Consider the following 19,490-nt stretch of genomic DNA (forward strand, 5'->3'; position numbering starts at 1 on the left):
AAAAATAAGAACTTACCATTCACTTGTCCCTTTGGATCCCAGAAGCATTATCTAAAGTTGATGTTTATCACGCCTGTGCATGTTTTTCTGCTCTTTTTTATAGTTTATTAAAATATATTTATAGGTACTATATTTATATAGTCTATATACTTTTATTTCTATATATCCATAAATAGAGCATTGTTTTTCCATGTTTTTAAACCTTCCACAGATGGGACTCTTGATGTATTCTATAACTTGCTTTTCCCAGACTTTATTTTGGAGCTGTATTCATGATGATACAAGAAGACCTGGTTCTTGGGATAGTGTTAAAGGGGTAAGGTTACCTGACTGAAATGGAAAATCCAGCCCGTCCTGCATGGTGCTGCAGAGGGGCAGCCCCATCCATCATCTCAGTTCACACCTGGTGGTATAACCCCCCACCTGACACTCCCCTAGCTGTCCCCGTTGCCTTACGAAGAAATCCATTACCTCGAGTGGCATGCAGAGACCCAGATCCTCTCCCCCAATGACTTACCTACTGAGTCACGTAAAGGTTTTCTGTGTCTCTTGGTTGAATGAATCAGTTGTTTTAAAGAGATGTGAGGGGAAAAGTGCTTTAAAACCTGCTATTAAACATATCTAATTTTTTTAAAAAAGAAGACCTGGTTCTTTTGACAGCTGTATAGTATTCCTCAGGATGACTACCACAACTTACCCATTTTCTCCTGATAATGGACAACTAGGTTATGTAAGAGACTAGGCTCAGGAAGAGACCCAAGATTATATCATGACTCAAAGAAAAGACATTTATTTTTTGCTCATACAATAGTCTCAGATAGATAGATCATCCTGATTGCCAAACAGTCTTCCTTGGGGTCATTCAGGGAATCGATATCTTCCATGTTATGGTCTACCTGCCCTAGAGCTGCCTTATCAACTGCATCTAGCCAGAAGAAGGGGAAAGCAAGCATGGAGGTACACTCACTCTCTTAAAAGTCCTGGCATGGAATTGACACACATCACTTGTACTCACATTCCACCAGAGAGAAGTTAGTTGGCTACCCCATCACTACAGGGGAATTGCCTAGAGGGCTGGAAGTGTAGTCTAGCCATTTCTCCTATAATCCTATAACTCTGCAAGGTAAAGCCAATTTTGCTGGACAGCCAGTAGTCTCTGGTACAGGATGTTTCCAGTACATACTGGAAATCAGACTGCAACATCATTCTTGTAGATGTCTAGTAGAACACCTGACCAGGAGTAGTTTGTATAGCCATAGGAGTGAAATTACTGAGTCTCCGGGCATATCTTCAATTTTAAGAGATCCTGCCAATTAGTTTTTAAATTGATTGTACCAATGTCCATTCCGAAGTGCAGGGAGTTCACACTGCTCCAAAATCTAGCTAGACCTGATACCGTTCAACTTCAATAAATATTATTCTAATGAATCTGGTTAAAAAACTTAAAAATTCAATTAATATATTTAGGATCATCTCTAGTGAGTCCTGCCGATCCCTGGCTCAGATAGGAAAAATAAAAGGATCACCTGCAAGGGCCCTGGATGAGATTGGACAAGTTTAATCTCAAACCAATTATAGGCACACATCTGTTATTGGGGGTTTGGGTGTAGACCACCACAATAAAGTAAATTTCACAATAAAGGAAGTCACATGAATTTTTCAGTTTCCCAGTGCATATAAAAGGTATGTTTATATTATATTGTAGTCTATTTAAAGTGTGCAATACCATTATGTCTAAAGCAACAATGTACATACTTTAATTAAAATCGGTATCTGTAAAGGGAAGAGCAATAAAGCAAGGTATGAGTGGATTCATTTGAACCAGCATATTTCAGGGCCTAAAGAACTATTGACACAACTGTACGTGTTACTTCTTCCAAACTCATTCCCATCTCTAGTGGTTATCTTCCCCAGACACTGTGTCAGCAAGGAGACAGGTAGCACACTGGAGTCAATGAACAATGGAAAACATAATTCTAACACAGAATCATTTATTTTTCTTGCCATTGCCAAACATTCCCCAAGTCTTACTCACCAGAAATTAACAGAACTTCTCTATTTTCCTCCCTGACAATCCTCATGACGGAAAGGGCTTTAAGGGAGCAACTGCCTAATGACAATGTCGAGTGGACAGACCATGTCCTTCCCTTGTTGCAAAACTACCCATTCTGGGAGTATCCTAATCAAGTTTCAATGCTCCCATGTTTGAAAGTGGTCTTCACAAAAGCCCACATTTTAAGGCTATATGGAGGAGCACAGAGAACAGAGTTAAAAGTAGTAACAGCCTTTCAGAATTTGAAAAGGCAGTATTGGTCCATATTAGGGTTAAGGGTCCCTGGCTTTTTATGTGGCGTAAGCCACAAAAATTGGCAAGAATACACAAGACCAATATTTATGGGAAAGGAGAAGAGAATCCAGGAACACGACAACAGAGCTGCTCTAACCAATGCTCCAGGGAAAGCCAGCCTCAAAGAGAAACAGCCTAACAGATACTATCAGGTAGGCATAAGGTTCAGAAAAAGAACTTTTCTTTCCAACTCCAGATAAATATCTACACCTGTTGTCAAAGTCTCAGGTTATAAAAAGGACAGAACACAACATCTAAAAAAGAAGGTAGAGGACAATATTCTCAGAAAATTCAAAGAGACAGACTTTGGCTAAAGGGAGATACAAGGACTTAACAGAGTGCAGACTAACAAGTCAGGTCAAGTCCAGGGGAGAAGGAATGTGCACCTTGGCTACCAATCTTCACAGGAGTACCAGCAATATTAGGGTTCTGTGTCAAACATCAGGAGCAAAAGGGTTTATTTCTCTCTCAATCCTCAAAACTTCAGGAGCAAGACAAGCTGCAGGAGGGCACTGGTCATAGCAACAGATGAGGCCTCACACCCAGGGAAGTTGAGGCGGTATTTATTTTTGCCGCTACTTTCTTCTTTCCAGTCATTTTATGTGTGGGACACATTCCTCCTAAGGCTGCATGTCATGTGTGTGGGTCTAGTTACTTACTGCCACCTGGGACAAATAAAGCATTTCCTAGGAAAACCTGTGTCTGGAGGGTCTAGCTTTTTTATTCTAAATCTATTTTCTCACTTTCAATCCTAAAACCATATTGAGACAACAAACAGCCTCCATAAATTCTGTCACCCAAGCAGACGGAGGAACCTTATTAAAGGAGTGACAACAGTTCTAGGTTCTAGGCTTGTTATATCACAAATACAAAATGATAAATCAGTATGGTTTTAAAAAGTTAGTTTGGAATTGTTTTATAAGATGATGGAGTGACTACGAAATCAATGGAGCTTCCAAGAACATTCTACACCCCCGTATGGAAAGGATAATCAAACAGGTTTCTTAGTCTTGTACGGGGCAAGAAGGGCCTATAGTGGGCCTTAAGGAGGAGCTCTTTGGGCAAGATAAGAGAAAAACAGGAGGACTCCAATGAGAATAGCAGGAAAATCTACCAAAAAGGAGATGGGGGTGGGGGTGGGGGTGGTGGAGGGTCCACGTGAATCAATAGGGAAAACACTGAAATTTACACAGGAGGAAGGAGCTGAGAGTGCCACAGCCTTACACAAACAGCTGAAAGAGTACATTTCTCTTCACTGGCCCCCGTGACTCAGGCCTCTCCACACAGGTCCCCGTGACCACAGCATCCCATCCACTCTCCCAGGAGTGCTTTCACACTCACTGCCTATTTCTTTCCTCGTTTATGATTCGTCTTTGGGGGCTTGACTTTCTGGAACTGTGTTGGCACTGGCTCCTGCTCTGGTTCTTTATAGGACGTTGCCACGAGCAGTTCCTCATGACTCCTCCTCTGATCCTTCCCTACTCTAAGACTCAGCTCTGTCTCAGGAAGCTCAATGCCAGGCTGCTGCCGCCTTCTTAGAGACCTTCGGCTCCTGTGCTGCTGCCTCCGCTTTTCTTCTTCTTGCTGCCGCTGTTTTATCTTCATCAGCTTCTCAAAGCTTTTGGTCGTTGTTGGGTTTACAACAAACCAATCCTACAGAGGCAAAACAGAAACATCATCCAGTCAAAATACAGTGCACTAGGAAGTGGTATGGGAAGATTTTTTTTTAAGGCATGATTAGGACAGAACACAGTAAAGAGGAAACAGATATGGAACCAGAGCTTAGAATTGTGTCTTTCAAACTGGAGAAATTCAGTACAGTCATTACAAGCATTTCTTGTGTAAGACATGACTTCAGGTACTACAGTAAGTGACCTAGGAAGTCTGATTACTGAGCATGATCCCACCCACTCCTCTCCTTTTAAAAATCTTCTCATGAGATGTAAAGCACTGAGCCATAGGAGATTTTTATTTCATGACAGTGTAGTGGTTAACAGCATGAATTTTGCAGCCAGACCAGCTGGGTGCAAATCCTAGCTCTGTTTCTAGCCCCGTGACCATGAGAAAATTACTTAACCTGAGTCTCAGTTTTAAAAATTAAGGGTTAGGGACTTCCCTGGTGGCACAGTGGTTAAGAATCCACCTGCCAAGGCAGGGGACATGGGTTCAAGCCTTGGTCCGGGAAGATCCCACATGCTGCGGAGCAACTAAGCCCTTGTGCCACAACTACTGAGCCTGCACTCTAGAGCCTGCGAGCCACAACTACTGAGCCCGTGTGCCATAACTACTGAGCCCACATGCTGCAACTACTGAAGCCCAGGAGCCTAGAGCCCGTGCTCCGCAACAAGAGAAGCCACCGCAATGAGAAGCCCACACACAGCTCTCTGCAACAAGAGAAAGCCAGTGTGCAGCAATGAAGACTGAATGTAGCCAAAAAAATAAATAAATTTTTTTTTTTAAGTGAGGCAGAAAGGGAGGAACGAGATAAACATGTTTAACACCACAAGGATTTCATAAATACAGGCATAAATTATTGAACAAATACTTGGGAGCAAGTCCCAAACTAAGTAAAATTTGTTGGTTCCAACTTTTGAAACAGAAACTGGAGAAACAAGTGAACTATATATATACAAAGGCCAGATTTTGTCAGGAGATAACTATCTTTCAGATACTTCCCAAAGCATAAAAAGGTAATATTATTAAAAAAAAAAAAAAAAAAAGACTGCCTTCCTGAATAAATCTCAGATATAGAAAGGGATTCCCAAAGCTTCAACCAGTAAAGCAACAGGAACCACAATGGATGACTAACTAAAGCCCACACTGCTAAGAACTATTGCATCTGAGGGCAGAGGACAGCCGCAGGCGCTTGCTACTTTTCCTCACCAGGCAACAACAGTATCTGCAGTAAAACATTCCAAGAGAATGCACACTCTACTCCTTGAGCTTTTACAATAAGGGTATTTAATTATATAGCAGACAATTGCGCTGTTCACCTGTACTCCTAAAATCTTTCCCCAAGAGAAAACTCTTGACGTTCTGAACTTAAAGCATTTTTAACAGAATTTTTTAATTTTGAAAATTTACAAACTTTCCAGAAAAGTTACAGTAGTTCAATGAACACCTAGATTGACCATTGTTAATCTCTCTTCCCCTCCTTCTCTCCCTTCTTCCCTCCCTCCCTCCCTTCCTCTGAACCATTCACAATGTAGCTACAGACATGATATTTCATCCCTAAAAACATCATCATGTATCTGCCTAAGAACAAGCGCATTCCCCTGCATAACTACAATACAATTATCACATTTTGGAATATTAACATTGACACATTACTATTACTTAGTAGTATAGCTAGTATTCAAATTGTCTCAGTAACATCTTTTACATTGTTTCTATATGGTATTTCAACAATATTCAAAACAGGTTGCTCAAAGATGTTGGAATACCAGAAAACAGGAGCATAGCATTGCTGTGAAACAAGAATTACAAAGGTGTAAATGCAGCCTGGTTCCCAAATGTCTGATTTAATTGGACTTAAGATAATTAGAAGAGTCAGGGATGCTCACACCCACAGTGATTTTAAATGCTTTCACAGAAAAATACTATAACATGTCTAATTTTAGGAAGTTTTTAAACTCTAATCTAATATAGACCCTTTAGTCTCTCTGACAGTCAGCCTATAATAACAGGCACAAAATTCACATCCCTTGTGGCATATTCATGGGGTCCATAAGATTATAAAAACACTGTGGGAGGGCTTCCCTGGTGGCAGAGTAGTTGAGAGTCCACCTGCGGATGCAGGGAACACGGGTTCGTGCACCAGTCCGGAAGGATCCCACATGCCATGGAGCGGCTGGGCCCGTGAGCCATGGCTGCTGAGCCTGCGCGTCTGGAGCCTGTGCTCCGCAACGGGAGGGGCCACAACAGTGAGAGGCCCGCATACCACAAAAAAACCCACAAAAAAACAAAAAAAACAAAAAAAAACACTGTGGAAAAGGAGAAACCTCACCTCAGCGTGGACAGAGTTGATATGATACTTGACACCACTCTCTGACACAAATTCTTTTTGACATAGAAGACACTTGTATTTTCCAGCCACAAAGGTTCCCTATTTTCAAGAAAGAAAGAAAGAGAATGGTAAATTCAGGAACACATACCTGGGCAATGGGTAGGGACTGTCAGAGATGAAAAGAGGAGATACTACTTCAGCAAAATGAAGAAGAAAGAAAATCCGAAACATCACTATATTTAGGAAAACAAGTTTGGGCATACTATCACCATAATACATCTATCCTAACGCAATTCTATACCAAACACTGACCCCACTGACCCTCCCCAACACAACCTGAAGTTCCCCTAATTTTATTATGTAACGTCACATTTTTCTATCTTCCCTTATGTCTTCCACTTCACTTCCAGGTTCTCTTGGTTCCTCCCCTCAAATGATCAAACTCCTTAAGTTCAACGAGGCACCAATGTGCAATTCTTCCCACTAGAATCAATCCACTGCTGCAAAGAGTGCCTTAGGAATCCAGAATTAGAAGAGTACCCTCCATAAGATCTAGCTGAATGACTCAGAAACTAGGAGCAAGATGACAGACTCCTAAGCATTCCTGGACAGATCTGGTTTGGATGCCTCCAACTCCCTTGTTGCCTTGACTGAGACTTCTCTCCGCTCCTGAAGCTTCGGGTTTCCATGGTGCTTATTTTGTGTGAGGAGATACTTCTGAATGGGAATGGAAAGTGGCAGCAATCCCCACGACTTGTAGGTTGCAGGGCACCGGGGTCAACATGGAAAAGATTCAGTGAGGTGAATGGCTGTTAGCCTAACACCCAGGGATCACACCTGCCATCCCCAGAAGCCAGAATAATTCAGATGGGTTTGAGGATCTTCACCAATCCAGATAAGCACAATGTAAGTTGATTCTAGGAAGCTGAAGACCCAATAAGACAGGGCAGGCCCAGTGTGGTAGACGCTCAGGTGGAAGAAGTTAAATCCCTGGTAGGGACTCAGAACTATATATTTTTCTCCAAATTTTTTCACTGATATGACTTATGGCTATTTTGGCCCATTCTGCATCTTGGACATACCCTGGCATCCCACCCAATTAACAGACTGAGGATCTTTGGCACAAAAAACCCCCAAAACTGAACTAAACCAGCCTTTGAAGATAACAGCAAACAGGACAACTAGCTGTTCACCGAATCTGAATTCTCTTCCATGTCAGACTATTTTAGAGGTCACATTAAGATAAATAGTTCAGAATGTTACAAACCAATGTACAAGAGCCCAGGTGAGCTTTAAGGCCAGATACACTACTGTAGACAGCCTCACAGCCCTGAAAAAGAGAAAAAGAAATCATATGAAGACTACACCAAACAGCATCCTTTTCTTAGCAATCTGGCCATTTACACTAACCCACTGTACCCTTGCGGGGGGTAGGGAGGGGGGAAGAAGACCAATAAATTGCACCACAAACCACACAGAAAAATACATAAGCCAAAGAACAAAAAGAAAACCAAGGAAAGGTAAAAGAAAAAGAGGTAAATAAGTTGTTTACAAAAGCTTAAAACGCTCTGTTCCCTAGTACTTTTCTGATACTTACAAAAATACAAAAAATTGTACGCTCAAATTTTTCCAAAAATCAGCTTTCTTTAGTGCAAATGTGTCTCTTACTTCTTATATATCTACTCCTCCCCAAAGTACTGCATATACAGCTGTAGTAGATTAATGATGGCTGGAAATTCTCTGCCACTCTTCCCATCAAGAAGTGAGTCATTTATCCTCCCTTTGAAACTGGATAAGTCCTATGATTTTTTTGACCAACAGAATGCTATGGAAATGAGGCTGAACAAATTCTGAAGCTAGGGCTAAGAGATCTGAGCTGTTGCATTTATGTTCTTGGAATACTCTGTCTGAGAATTCAGTCACCATGTACCCCACTGGTAACCTAACTACCATGCAAGAGAGAGAGGCCATATGGACAATCAATCTCCCAGCTGAAGTAGCTGCTTAGAAGCCACCTGACATTCAGGCCCCATCAGAGCTTCCAGCAGAATGCAACCCATGAATGATTCCAACTGGTGCCATATACAACTGCCCTCTGAGCCTTGACAGAATTGTTGATTTACAGAATCGTTAACAAAGTAATTGATGTTTTAAGCCTCTAAAGTTCAGGTGCTTTGTCACAAAGGAATAAATAACTGAAACAACAGCAGATGCTTGATCAACATTTAGTGAATAAATGAATGAGAAAGAACCACCTGGTTAGGACACTGAATGCGATGATACTTCTTGATATCTGACTTCCATTTGTGCAGTACTTCCTGGCTGAAGGTCGGTAGCCCAGGACGAGTATATTTTAACTACAAGACAAGAAACATTTTATTGGAGGAATCCAACTTTCAACCAAAATACCCCAAAAGTAACAGAATTACATAACTCTTCAGGTTCATATAATTGTAGAGTTGCAAAAGTATATTTTCATACACAAAAATGATAATATGTAAGATCCTTTAAAGTTCCTGAAACACGTAAGTAAATTGCCTATTGTTCTGTCTTAAAATAGTTTGATTTTTAACAGAGGACAGGAGACTTTCAGATATAACACGTCATCTAAAGTTGAAAAAAAAAGCTAGTGACAGAGCATTATAAGGTTAAAATATTTGTTACAAAAGAGAAAGCAATATAAATTTTCCCTCTCTATATATATTTATATAATATGTACATATTATACTCCAGGAACATATATATTACATATTCAATAGAAATATATGGATATGGGTCAAAGGCTATAAATCAAAATGTTAACAGTGGTATTCTCTGGGTGCTAGAATTTTGAGTGATTTTCATTTTTTTTCTGCTTATCTGCATTTATCATTTTTATTCAATGACATCATGTTAATTTTTGATATTTTAAAAATTCTAACACAAAAAAATTAAGGTTCAACCTGAAAGAATGTGAGAAAACTCAGGGAATAGAACATCTATTCTTTGCTTATACTGCAAAAGTAAATTATTCCTAGAACTTCCTTTCACATGCTTTGACACCAGTTACTGTCTTCTTACAACTATAACTAGTTTCCAGAAGAGTTAACACCTGTAGAGACAGTTCTTGCAAAGTTCACCATTGGTAATACACAGTCCTCCTGCTTGAAAAATGGAAGCATCTGAAAGGAAACTGATTCTCTGAGACAGAAGAACAGATCCAAGCCCATAGAGGTTAATGGAGGAAGTAAGAAAGATAACCTAAAGAACCTTTGGTAAATCACAGTACAAAACTGGTTTTATTTATAAGCATTTCCTCTTTCTTAGTCATTTTAATAATATTAACTCTTCCAATCCATGAGCATGGTATATCTTTCCATTTGTTTCTGTTGTCTGCAATTTCTTTCATCAGTGTCTTATAGTTTTCTAAGTATAGGTCTTTTACCTCCTTTGTGAGATTTATTCCTAGGTATTTCATTCTTTTTGATGTAATTGTTAATGGGACTGTTTTCTTAATTCTGATTTCTTTCCTGAGTTCATTGATCAGTTCTAATAGCTTTTTGTGGTATCCTTTGGATTTTCTCTGTATTGTATTATGTCATCTGAAAAGTGACAATTTTACTTCTTTCCAATTTGGATGCCATTGATTTTATTTTCTTGTCTGATTGCTGTTGCTAGGACTTCCAATACTATGTTTAATAAAAGTGGGCATCCTTATCTTCTTGATCTTAGAAGAAATGATTTTAGCTTTTCACTATTAAGTAGGATGTTACTGGCAGGCTTGTAACAGATGGCCTTTATTATGTTGACGTATGTTGCCTCTGTAACCACTTCATTGAGAATTTTTATCATAGATGGATAGCATTTTGTCAAAAGTTTTTTTGTATCTATTCAGATAACCACATACTTTCCATTCTTTAGTTTGTTAATGTGGTATATCACACTGATTGATTTGTGGATATTGAACCATCATTGCATCCCTGGGATAATGATCATGGTGTATGATCCTTTTAACGTATTGTTGAATTAGATTTGCTAATACTTTATTGAGGATTTTGCTTTATGTTCATCAGTGATACTCACCTGTAATTTTCTTTTTTTGTGGTGTCTTTGTCAGGTTTTGGTATCAGGGTGATGCTGGCTTCATAGAATGAGTTCAGAAGTGTTCCTTCCTCTTCAATTTTTTGAAACAGTTTGAGAAGGACCAGTGTTCACTCTTTATACATTTTGTAGAATTGACCTATGAAGCCATCTGGTCCTGAACATCTGTTTGTAGGGAGCTTTTAAATTACTGATTCAATCTGGTCTGTTCATATTTTCTATTTCTTCCTGATTCAGTCTTGGGAGATTGGATGTTTCTAGGAATTTATCCATTTCTTCTAGGTTGTCCTTTTTATTGGCATATACTGTAATTATTCATAGTAGTCTCTTATGATCATTTGTATTTCTGTGTTGTTAGTGGTAACTTTTCCTTTTTCCTTTTGATTTTATTTATTTGGTCACTCTCTTTTTTCTTGATGAGTGTGGCTAAAGGTTTATCAATTTTTTTAAACTTTTCATAGAACCAGCTTTTAGTTTCATTGATGTTTCCTTTTTATTTATTTTTAGTGTCTATTTCATTTACTTCTGCTCTGATTTTTATTCTTTCTTTCCTTCTACTAACTTTGGGTTTTGCTTGTTCTTCTTTTTCTAGTTCCTTCAGATATAAGGTGAGGTTGTTTATTTGGGATTTTTCCTGTTTCCTGAGGTAGGCTTGTATCACTAGAATCTAGCAGTTCCCTCCAAGAACTGCTTTTGCTGCATCCCATAGATTTTGAATTGTTGTGTTTCCATTTTCATTCATCTCCAGATATTTTTCAGTTTCCTCTCATTTCTTTAGTGACCCACTGGTTGCTGAGTAGCATATTGCTTAGCCTCCATGTGTCATACCCTGCTGGTTGGAAAAGATGCTTGATATGATTTCAATCTTCTTAAACTGAGACTTGCTTTGTGGCTTAGCACGTGACCTATCCTGGAGAATGTTCCATGTACACTTGAAAATAATGCTGCTTTTGGATGGAATGTTATATATATAAAACATATAAAGTCCATCTGATCTAATGTGTCATTTAATGCCAGTGTTTCCTTATTGACTTTCTGTCTGGATGATCTGTCTATTGATGTAAATGGGGTGTTAAAGTCCCATACTAATATTGTGTTACTGTTGATTTCTCACCCTCCCTTTTTTTTTTTTTTTTTTTTTTTTTGCCATAGCACACAGCATGTGAGATCTTAGTTTCCCAACCAGGGATTGAACCCACATCCCCTGCACTGGGAGCACAGAGTCTTAACCACTGGACCACCAGGGAAGTCCCTCTCCCTTTTTGTTTGTTAACATTTGCTTTACGTATTTAGGAGCTTCTACATTGAGTGCACATATATTTACAACTGTTATATCTTTTTGGATTGATCCCTTTATCATTATGTAATGTCCTTTGTCTCTTGTTACGGCCTTTGTTTTAAGATCTATTTTATCTGATATAAATATTGCTACCCCACCTTTCTTTTTGTTTCCATTTGCATGGAATACCTTTCTTCACCCCCTCACTTTCAGTCAGTCAGATCTGAAGTGAGTCTCTTTTAGACAGCATGTATACAGGTTTTGTTTTCGTATCCATTCAGCTACTCTATGTCTTTTGATTGGAGTACTTAGTCCATTTACAGCTAAAGTAATTATTGATAGATATGTACTTAATGGCCATTTAGGTAACTGTTCTCTGGATATTTGTTGCTCTTTTTTGTTCCTTTTTCTTCTTTTGCTCTCTTCCCTTGTAATTTGATAACTATCTTTAGTGATAGTTTTGGACTCCTTTCTCTTTTTTCTATTGCAGATTTTTGGTTTGTGGTTACCATGAGGTTTATATACAGCAAACCTTATATATGTTTTTTTCTTTTAAGTTGATGTTCTCTTAAGTTTGAAGGCATTCTAACAACCATGCATTTTTACTCTCTCCCTCAAATGTTTTTTTTTTAAACATCTTTATTGGAGTATAACTGTTTTACAATAGTGTGTTAGTTTTTCCTTTACAACAAAGTGAATCAGTTATACATAAACATATGCTCCCATATCTCTTCCCTCTTGCATCACCCTCTCTCCCACCCTCCCTATCCCACCCCTCTAGGTGGTCACAAAGCACAGAGGTGATCTCCCTGTGCTATGCAGCAGCTTCCCACTAGCTATCTAATTTACATTTGGTAGTGTATATATGTCCCTGCCATTCTCTCACTTCGTCACAGCTTACCCTTCCCCCTCCCCCTCCCCATATCCTCAAGTCCATGCTCTAGTAAGTCTGTGTTTTATTCCCATCCTACCACTAAACTCTTCATGACATTTTTTTTTCTTAGAGTCCATATATATGTGTTAGCATACGGTATTTGTTTTTCTCCTTCTGACTTACTTCACTCTGTATGACAGACTCCAGGTCTATCCACCTCATTACAAATAACTCAGTTTCATTTCTTTTTATGGCTGAGTAATATTCCATTGTATATATGTGCCACATCTTCTTTATCCATTCATCTGTTGATGGGCACTTAGGTTGCTTCCATGTCCTGGCTATCGTAAATAGAGCTGCAATGAACATTTTGGTACATGACTCTTTTTGAATTATGGTTTTCTCAGGATATATGCCCAGTAGTGGGATTGCTGGGTCGTATGGTAGTTCTATTTGTAGTTTTTAAGGAACCTCCATACTGTTCTCCATAGTGGCTGTATCAATTTACATTCCCACCAGCAGTGCAAGAGGATTCCCTTTTCTCCACACCCTCTCCAGCATTTATTGTTTCTAGAGTTTTTGATGATGGTCAATCTGACTGGTGTGAGATGATATCTCATTGTAGTTTTGATTTGCATTTCTCTAATGATTAATGATGTTGAGCATTCTTTCATGTGTTTGTTAGCAATCTGTATATCTTCTTTGGAGAAATGTCTATTTAGTTCTTCTGCCCGTTTTTGGATTGGGTTGTTTGTTTTTTTGTTATTGAGCTGCATGAGTTGCTTATAAATTTTGGAGATTAATCCTTTGTCAGTTGCTTCATTTGCAAATATTTTCTCCCATTATGAGGGTTGTCTTTTGGTCTTGTTTATGATTTCCTTTGCTGTGCACCCTCAAATGTTTTTGACATATTTTACATCTTTTTGTTTTGTATATCCCTTATGCACATAGATGATTTTACTAGTTCGTCTGTTAACCTTCCTTCTAGCTTTATAAGTGGTTGATTTCCTATTTTTACTGTATATTTGCCTTTACCAACGACATTTTTTCCTTTTGTAATTTTCGTATTTCTTGCTGTGGTCTTCTGTTTTCCGATTAGAGAAGTCCCTTTAACATTTCTTATAAAGCTGGTTTAGTGGTGCTGAAATCTTGTAGCTTTTACTTATCTGTAAAACCTTTTAACTCTCCTTCAAATCTGAATGATAGCTTTACTGGGAAGAGTACTTGACTGTAGGTTTTTTCCTTTCATCACTTTAAATATATTGTGCCACCCCCTTCTCGTCTGCAGTCTCAGCTGAAAAGTCAGTTGATAGTCTTGTGGGAGTTCTCTTGTACACATCTAGTTGCTTTACTGCTTTTAAGATCTTCTGTCTTTAATTTTTGCCATTTTAATTACAATGTGTCTTGGTACAGACCTCTTTCGGTTCATCTTGTTTGGGACTCTTTGTGCTTCCTAGACCTGGATATGTGTTTCCTTCCCCAAGTTAGGGAAGTTTTCAGCTATTATTTTTTCAAATAAATTCTCTGCCCCCTTTTCTCTCTCTTCCCCTTCTGGGACCCCTATAATGTGAATGTTAGTTCTCATAAACTATCTTCATTTTTTAAAATTCCTTTTTCTTTTTTCTACTCAGCCTGGGTGATTTCTACTATTTTGTCCTCCAGGTCACTCTTCTGTTCTTCTGTAACATCTAATCTACTGTTGATTCCTTCTAGTGTATATTTTATTTCAGTTACTGTATTCTTCAGTTCTTCTTTATATTTTTTAACTCTTTGTTAAACTTCTCACTGTATTCGTTCATTCTTTTCCTGATTTCATTGAGTATCTTTATGAGCATCACCTTGAACTCTATCAGGTAGAAGGCTTATCTACTCTTTGTTTAGTTCTTCTTCCAGGACTTTGTCTTGTTCCTTTGTCTGGAACATAGTCCTCTTTGTCCTCATTTTGCCTAATTCTCTGTTTATTTCCATATATTAGACAGGTCAGTTACAGTTCCCCATCTTGGAGAAGTGGCCTTATGTATCCTGTGGCACCTAGTAGCACACTCCCCTCTGGTCACCAGAACAATATGCTCTAGGGATTTCCCCCCTATGTGGGCTATGTGAGCCCTTCTTTTGTGGCGGGGCTTGCTACTGCGGGCACACTGGTAGGCGGGGCTGGCACCTGGTCTACCTGGCTGCTAGGCCCTGACTCATGCAGTGGCTGCCAGCCCACTGGTGGGCAAGACTGGGTCCCAGTGTGGCTGACAGCAGGTCCCCGGGGGGTCCTGGGACTGGTGGTGACCTGCTGGTGGGCAGAACTGGGTCCTAGGGTGGCTGGCTACCAGGCTTGGAGGCACCCAGGCCTGATGGTGGGTGGGACAAGTCCAGTAAGGCTGACTGCATAGCCCAGGGGGTCCTGGGGCTGGTGCCAACCCACTGTTGGGCAGGTCCAGGTCCCAGAAAAGCTGCCTGTGCAGGCTGGGGCTCTTAGTGCTGGTGCTGGCCCACTGGTGAGCAGGGCTAGGCTCTAGGGGGTGTCAGGGCTGGTGCAAGCCTGCTGGTGGGTGGGGCCAGGTCCTGGGCCCAGTGGTGGAGGCAGCTGGGTCCCAATGTGGTAGCTGCTCAACCTGAGCTGGTCCTGGGACTGGTGCTGACTGGCTGGTGGGTGGTAAGCCCCTGGTGCTCATAGGCTAGAGGGAGGACTCCGAAATGGCATTTGCCAGCACCGGTGTCCTCGCAGTCAAACAAGCTCCCCCAAATGGCTGCCACCAGTGACTGTTTCCCCTGGGGGAGTCACAGTTGCCTCCTGCCTCTCTGGGAGGCTCCCAAAACCAGCAAGTGGGTCTGACTCAGGCTTCTTTCCAATTACTGTCTCTGTAATGGGTCTTGAAGTGTGTGAGGTTTTTTGGTGTGCTCTCTAAGAGGAGAGTCTCTGTTTCCTACAGCCCTCTGGCTCTCCTGTATGCAAGCCCTGCTGGCCTTCAAAGTCAGACATTCTGGGTGCTCATCTTCCCAGTGCAGGACCCCCAGGCTGGGGAGGAGTCAGATATGGGGCTCAGACCCCTCACAGCTTGGAAAGAACTGCTGCAGTTGTGAATATTCTTCCATTTTGGGGTCACCTATCCAGGGATATGGGTCTTGACTACCATGTCTCTGCCCCTCCTACCCATCTTGTTGTAGTTCCTCTTTACATCTTTAGTTGTGGATATAACTGCTATTTTCTGCTAGTCTTCACCTCATTCTCAAAGATAGCTGCTCTGTAAACAGGTCTGTCCATGGGAGGAGGTGAGCTCACAGTTGTACTAGTCTACCATTTTGGCTACTCCCCCATGAATGGTTTAAATTAAATAGGATGTAGGGGGAACCCCAAATATAATAAGAGTAACACATGAACCTTACTATTACAAACGAGAAATATAATTATTACAAATGAGAAACATAATGAAAGGAGTGGGGGAGGTGGGAACCAACCTAAGAAACTTTGGAAAACAGTGCTTTGACTATATATGCTAAGGCTAAAGATTTAAAAAACTATATACAAATATTAGTCTCTAGTTAGTAAATTTGTTTTTTACAGAGGTATGGGTTAACAATTCTGAAACTACTTCATGTTATAGTAGGATTGAGCAAATAAATAAATATACTGTAGACAGTGACAGCCAGGATTCTCACTACTAGAGAAAGGAGTTACAAGTAAGGAAAAAATAAGGTACGAATGAAACCTGTAGTGTTGGACTGGAGATGAATCACAGCTTTAAACAGACAGATATAGAATAAATACTAGTATGTGTATGTGTGCATGGATATTTATACATAAATGTCATATTTCTATCCATCAAGAGGGCCCAGAAGCAATGACATCCCAGTAGGAATGAGTACACCTAGCACTCAAATCTTTGTTTCTAAATATATTCTCCAATAAAAGAAAGCAGGATTCCTTAGAGGAACGGTTGGTTCCAGGGCTGGGGCAAGAAAAATACAAATGCACCTACAGTAACTCATGGTGTCAGAGAATTAAAAAGTGCTCAAAAAGTGATAGGGACATGCTGAAAAGACACAGAAGCCCACTTGAAAGAGCCCTTGATGGCCAAATCTGGGACAATTTGAGCAGCAAAATAATTATAGCATTGGATTATAACCCTAGAATAAAATAAGTATCCATGACTCCATACTTACATAAATAAATTAATAGAAGAAAAAGATCTTTCTCACAGTAGAATTCCAATTAACAATTGAATAAGAAATGATGGAAACAGAAAATCATCATTAGATTAAAACACAATAGAAATTGTTGTAGGCAAGAATCACTGATGGATGCTAAAGTAAGTGGGCAGAAGTACAATAAGACAGATTAGTTGAATGTCTCAATCTCCCCACAAAATATTTATTAATTACAAAGGGGAAAACTGTAATTTTGCCATGGAGAAAGCTGGACACCTAATCAAGTGACCAAGGTTATTATCATCAGTAAAAAGATACATATACCTCCTAATATGGTACATTGTGAAGGGCCAACATTGCTTTGAAGGCATTTTTGCCAAAAACATAAAACCTGGGCTTCCCTGGTGGCACAGTGGTTGAGAGTCCGCCTGCCGATGCAGGGGACATGCGTTCGTGCTCTGGTCCGGAAAGACCCCACATGCCGTGGAGTGGCTAGGCCCATGAGCCATGGCCGCTGAGCCTGCACGTCCTGAGCCTGTGCTCCGCAGCGGGAGCTTCAATCTAATCTTGAGAAAATACCAGGCACTCCCACATTAGGGATATTCTACAAAATAACCAGATAGTCTCTTCAAAAGTGTCAAGGACACAAAAGACAAAGAATGCCCAAAGAACTGTAACAGATTGGAGAAGACTAAAGAGACACAGTGAACAAAATTAAATGTGGAATCCTGATGGGATGCTGATGGGATCCTGTTACACTTGCATGTAAGATATTGGCATTAGAGGAAGCTGGGTAAAGAGCACATGGAAACTCTGTACTAATTTTGCAATGATTTTGTAAGTCTAAAATTATTTCAATACAAAGGTTTTTTAAAAAAGGAATATATATTTGTAAAATAGTAAGAAATATCTATTGGTCTCTGCACCCTAGATCCTGCTAATACTTAAGTCTTTGACCCTTGTACTTGACACAGAGCTCCTAAAATTTGTAATTCTCTCAGTTATAGGAATATCTGACACAGAGCTCCTAAATCTCTTGGAAGTTCCTGGGTGACAGAAGCATCTTTTGTTCTAATGAGTTGACTCTTGGTGGACTCCTAGAAGGGGGCTGGTCACCAGAAAGACAAAGCAATGATTAGAAGTTTGGAACTTTCAGGCCCACCTCCCATTCTCTGGCAAGCAGAGAGGGTATGCAAATGGAGTTAATAATCAATTATGCCTATGCGATGAACCCTCTATAAAAATCCCCAAATAACAGGGTTCAGAGAACTACTGGGCTGGTGAACATATCTATGTGCCAGGAGAGTGACACACCCCCCAACTCCACAGGACAAGAGCTCTGATGCTCGGGACTCTTCCAGACCTCACCTTATGTATCTCTTCATCTGGTTGTTCATCTGTACCCTTCATTACATCCTTTATAATAAACCAGTAAATGTGTTTCCCTGAGTTCTGTGAATCATTTGAGCAAATTATCAAACCCAAGGAGGGGGTCATGAGAACCCCAATTTATAGCCAATCCATCAGAGTACAAGTTGACAACCTGGGACTTATGACTGGAATCTGAAGTTGAAGCAATCTTGTGGGATTGAGCCCTTAACTTATATGATCTGATATTAACTCCAAGTAGATAGTGTCAGAACTATACTAAATTGTAGGATACCCAGCTGGTGTTGGAGAATTGGCCAATGTGGGAAAACCCCACACATCTGGTATTAGAAGTGCTGTGAGTGTGTAGTAGTGTGAGAGTAAAGGAAAACACAGGAGGTTTTCCTAAACAAATTGCTTGTGTTTGCATCAAGAAACACCAGAAGGACACACAAGAAACTAATAAGAATGGTTAATCATAGATACAGGAGAGGAAAAAGACAAATGAGAGTGAGATATCTCAATGTTTGTCATCATTTTGACTTTTGAAACACAATCCAAAAAATTAAGTTTTTATGTTTAAAAAAAAATTATGCCTTAAAACCCATACACGGTCAAAATATAAAACTGTTCCACAACAGTGAGAGGCCCACATACCGCAAAAAAAAATAAAAAAATAAAAATAAAACTGTTTGATGATTTTGAGAAAGTATCTGCTAGGTAACACTACCAAAACTTATCAGTGAGCTAACAAACTCTCTAACTCATACCATGCAAAATGAAAACAACTGGACTGCAATACCACAAGATATATATCACTGTGCAAAATTCACATCTAAACTGAATTTAGATAACCATGTACTTTAGCCTGTGGCATGAAAAAAAGTGGCAATAAGTCTGAAACAAGAAAGGATGTTCTGATATTAAAAAACAGGATCCAACTTCTTAGACACCAGTAGGACTGATTTTTAGACCAAATAAGAAAAAGTGTTAACTTCTAGATTTGACCTATTTTTTTATAACACATAACATTCCTCTCACATGGGTCAAAGCACTAGGCCAAATCTAAGCTATTCTTCTAGACACCCTGGAGAGTAACAGACCCTTAACTCTGATCTTAGTCCTTACTGTATAGCCCTCCAACCCCTTCCCATGACTACTCCACTGTCATATACTCCTTGTCTCCTCTTGGCCCAATATGCCTCCTTCCTTCTATGATCTGTTTATTCTAAACCAAAGGCTTCCAAGCTGGGTTCTGCACCCCTCAGAAGTACATTTGGGGCCAAGGAGGGGAATGATAAAAGTATTAAGGAGAAGGCTAAGTAGACAAGCCTTTGGGCTCACCACCCCTAGTTACTCAGAGCAGCTCCATTTTCAGTTATTTTATATACTGGTG

General features: G+C 39.9%; 1 protein-coding gene across 4 annotated transcripts in view; it reads right to left on the reverse strand.

Moving 5' to 3' along the window:
* Positions 1–1,974: 1,974 nt before the first annotated feature.
* Positions 1,975–19,490, reverse strand: part of ZNF512 (zinc finger protein 512) — a 39,059-nt gene continuing 21,543 nt past the window's right edge. For all 4 annotated transcript variants that reach the window (XM_059079498.2, XM_059079497.2, XM_067007894.1 and 1 more), the window contains 4 exons: positions 8,609–8,710; positions 7,621–7,683; positions 6,354–6,452; positions 1,975–4,000 (listed from right to left, as the gene is read on the reverse strand). In XM_059079498.2, coding sequence (XP_058935481.1) covers positions 3,692–4,000; positions 6,354–6,452; positions 7,621–7,683; positions 8,609–8,710 — 573 coding nt within the window. In that variant the 3' untranslated portion in view covers positions 1,975–3,691. The remainder of the gene's footprint in view (positions 4,001–6,353; positions 6,453–7,620; positions 7,684–8,608; positions 8,711–19,490) is intronic.

The sequence above is a fragment of the Kogia breviceps genome, chromosome 11 (assembly GCF_026419965.1).
Source record: "Kogia breviceps isolate mKogBre1 chromosome 11, mKogBre1 haplotype 1, whole genome shotgun sequence".
Taxonomy (NCBI): Eukaryota; Metazoa; Chordata; class Mammalia; order Artiodactyla; family Physeteridae; genus Kogia; species Kogia breviceps.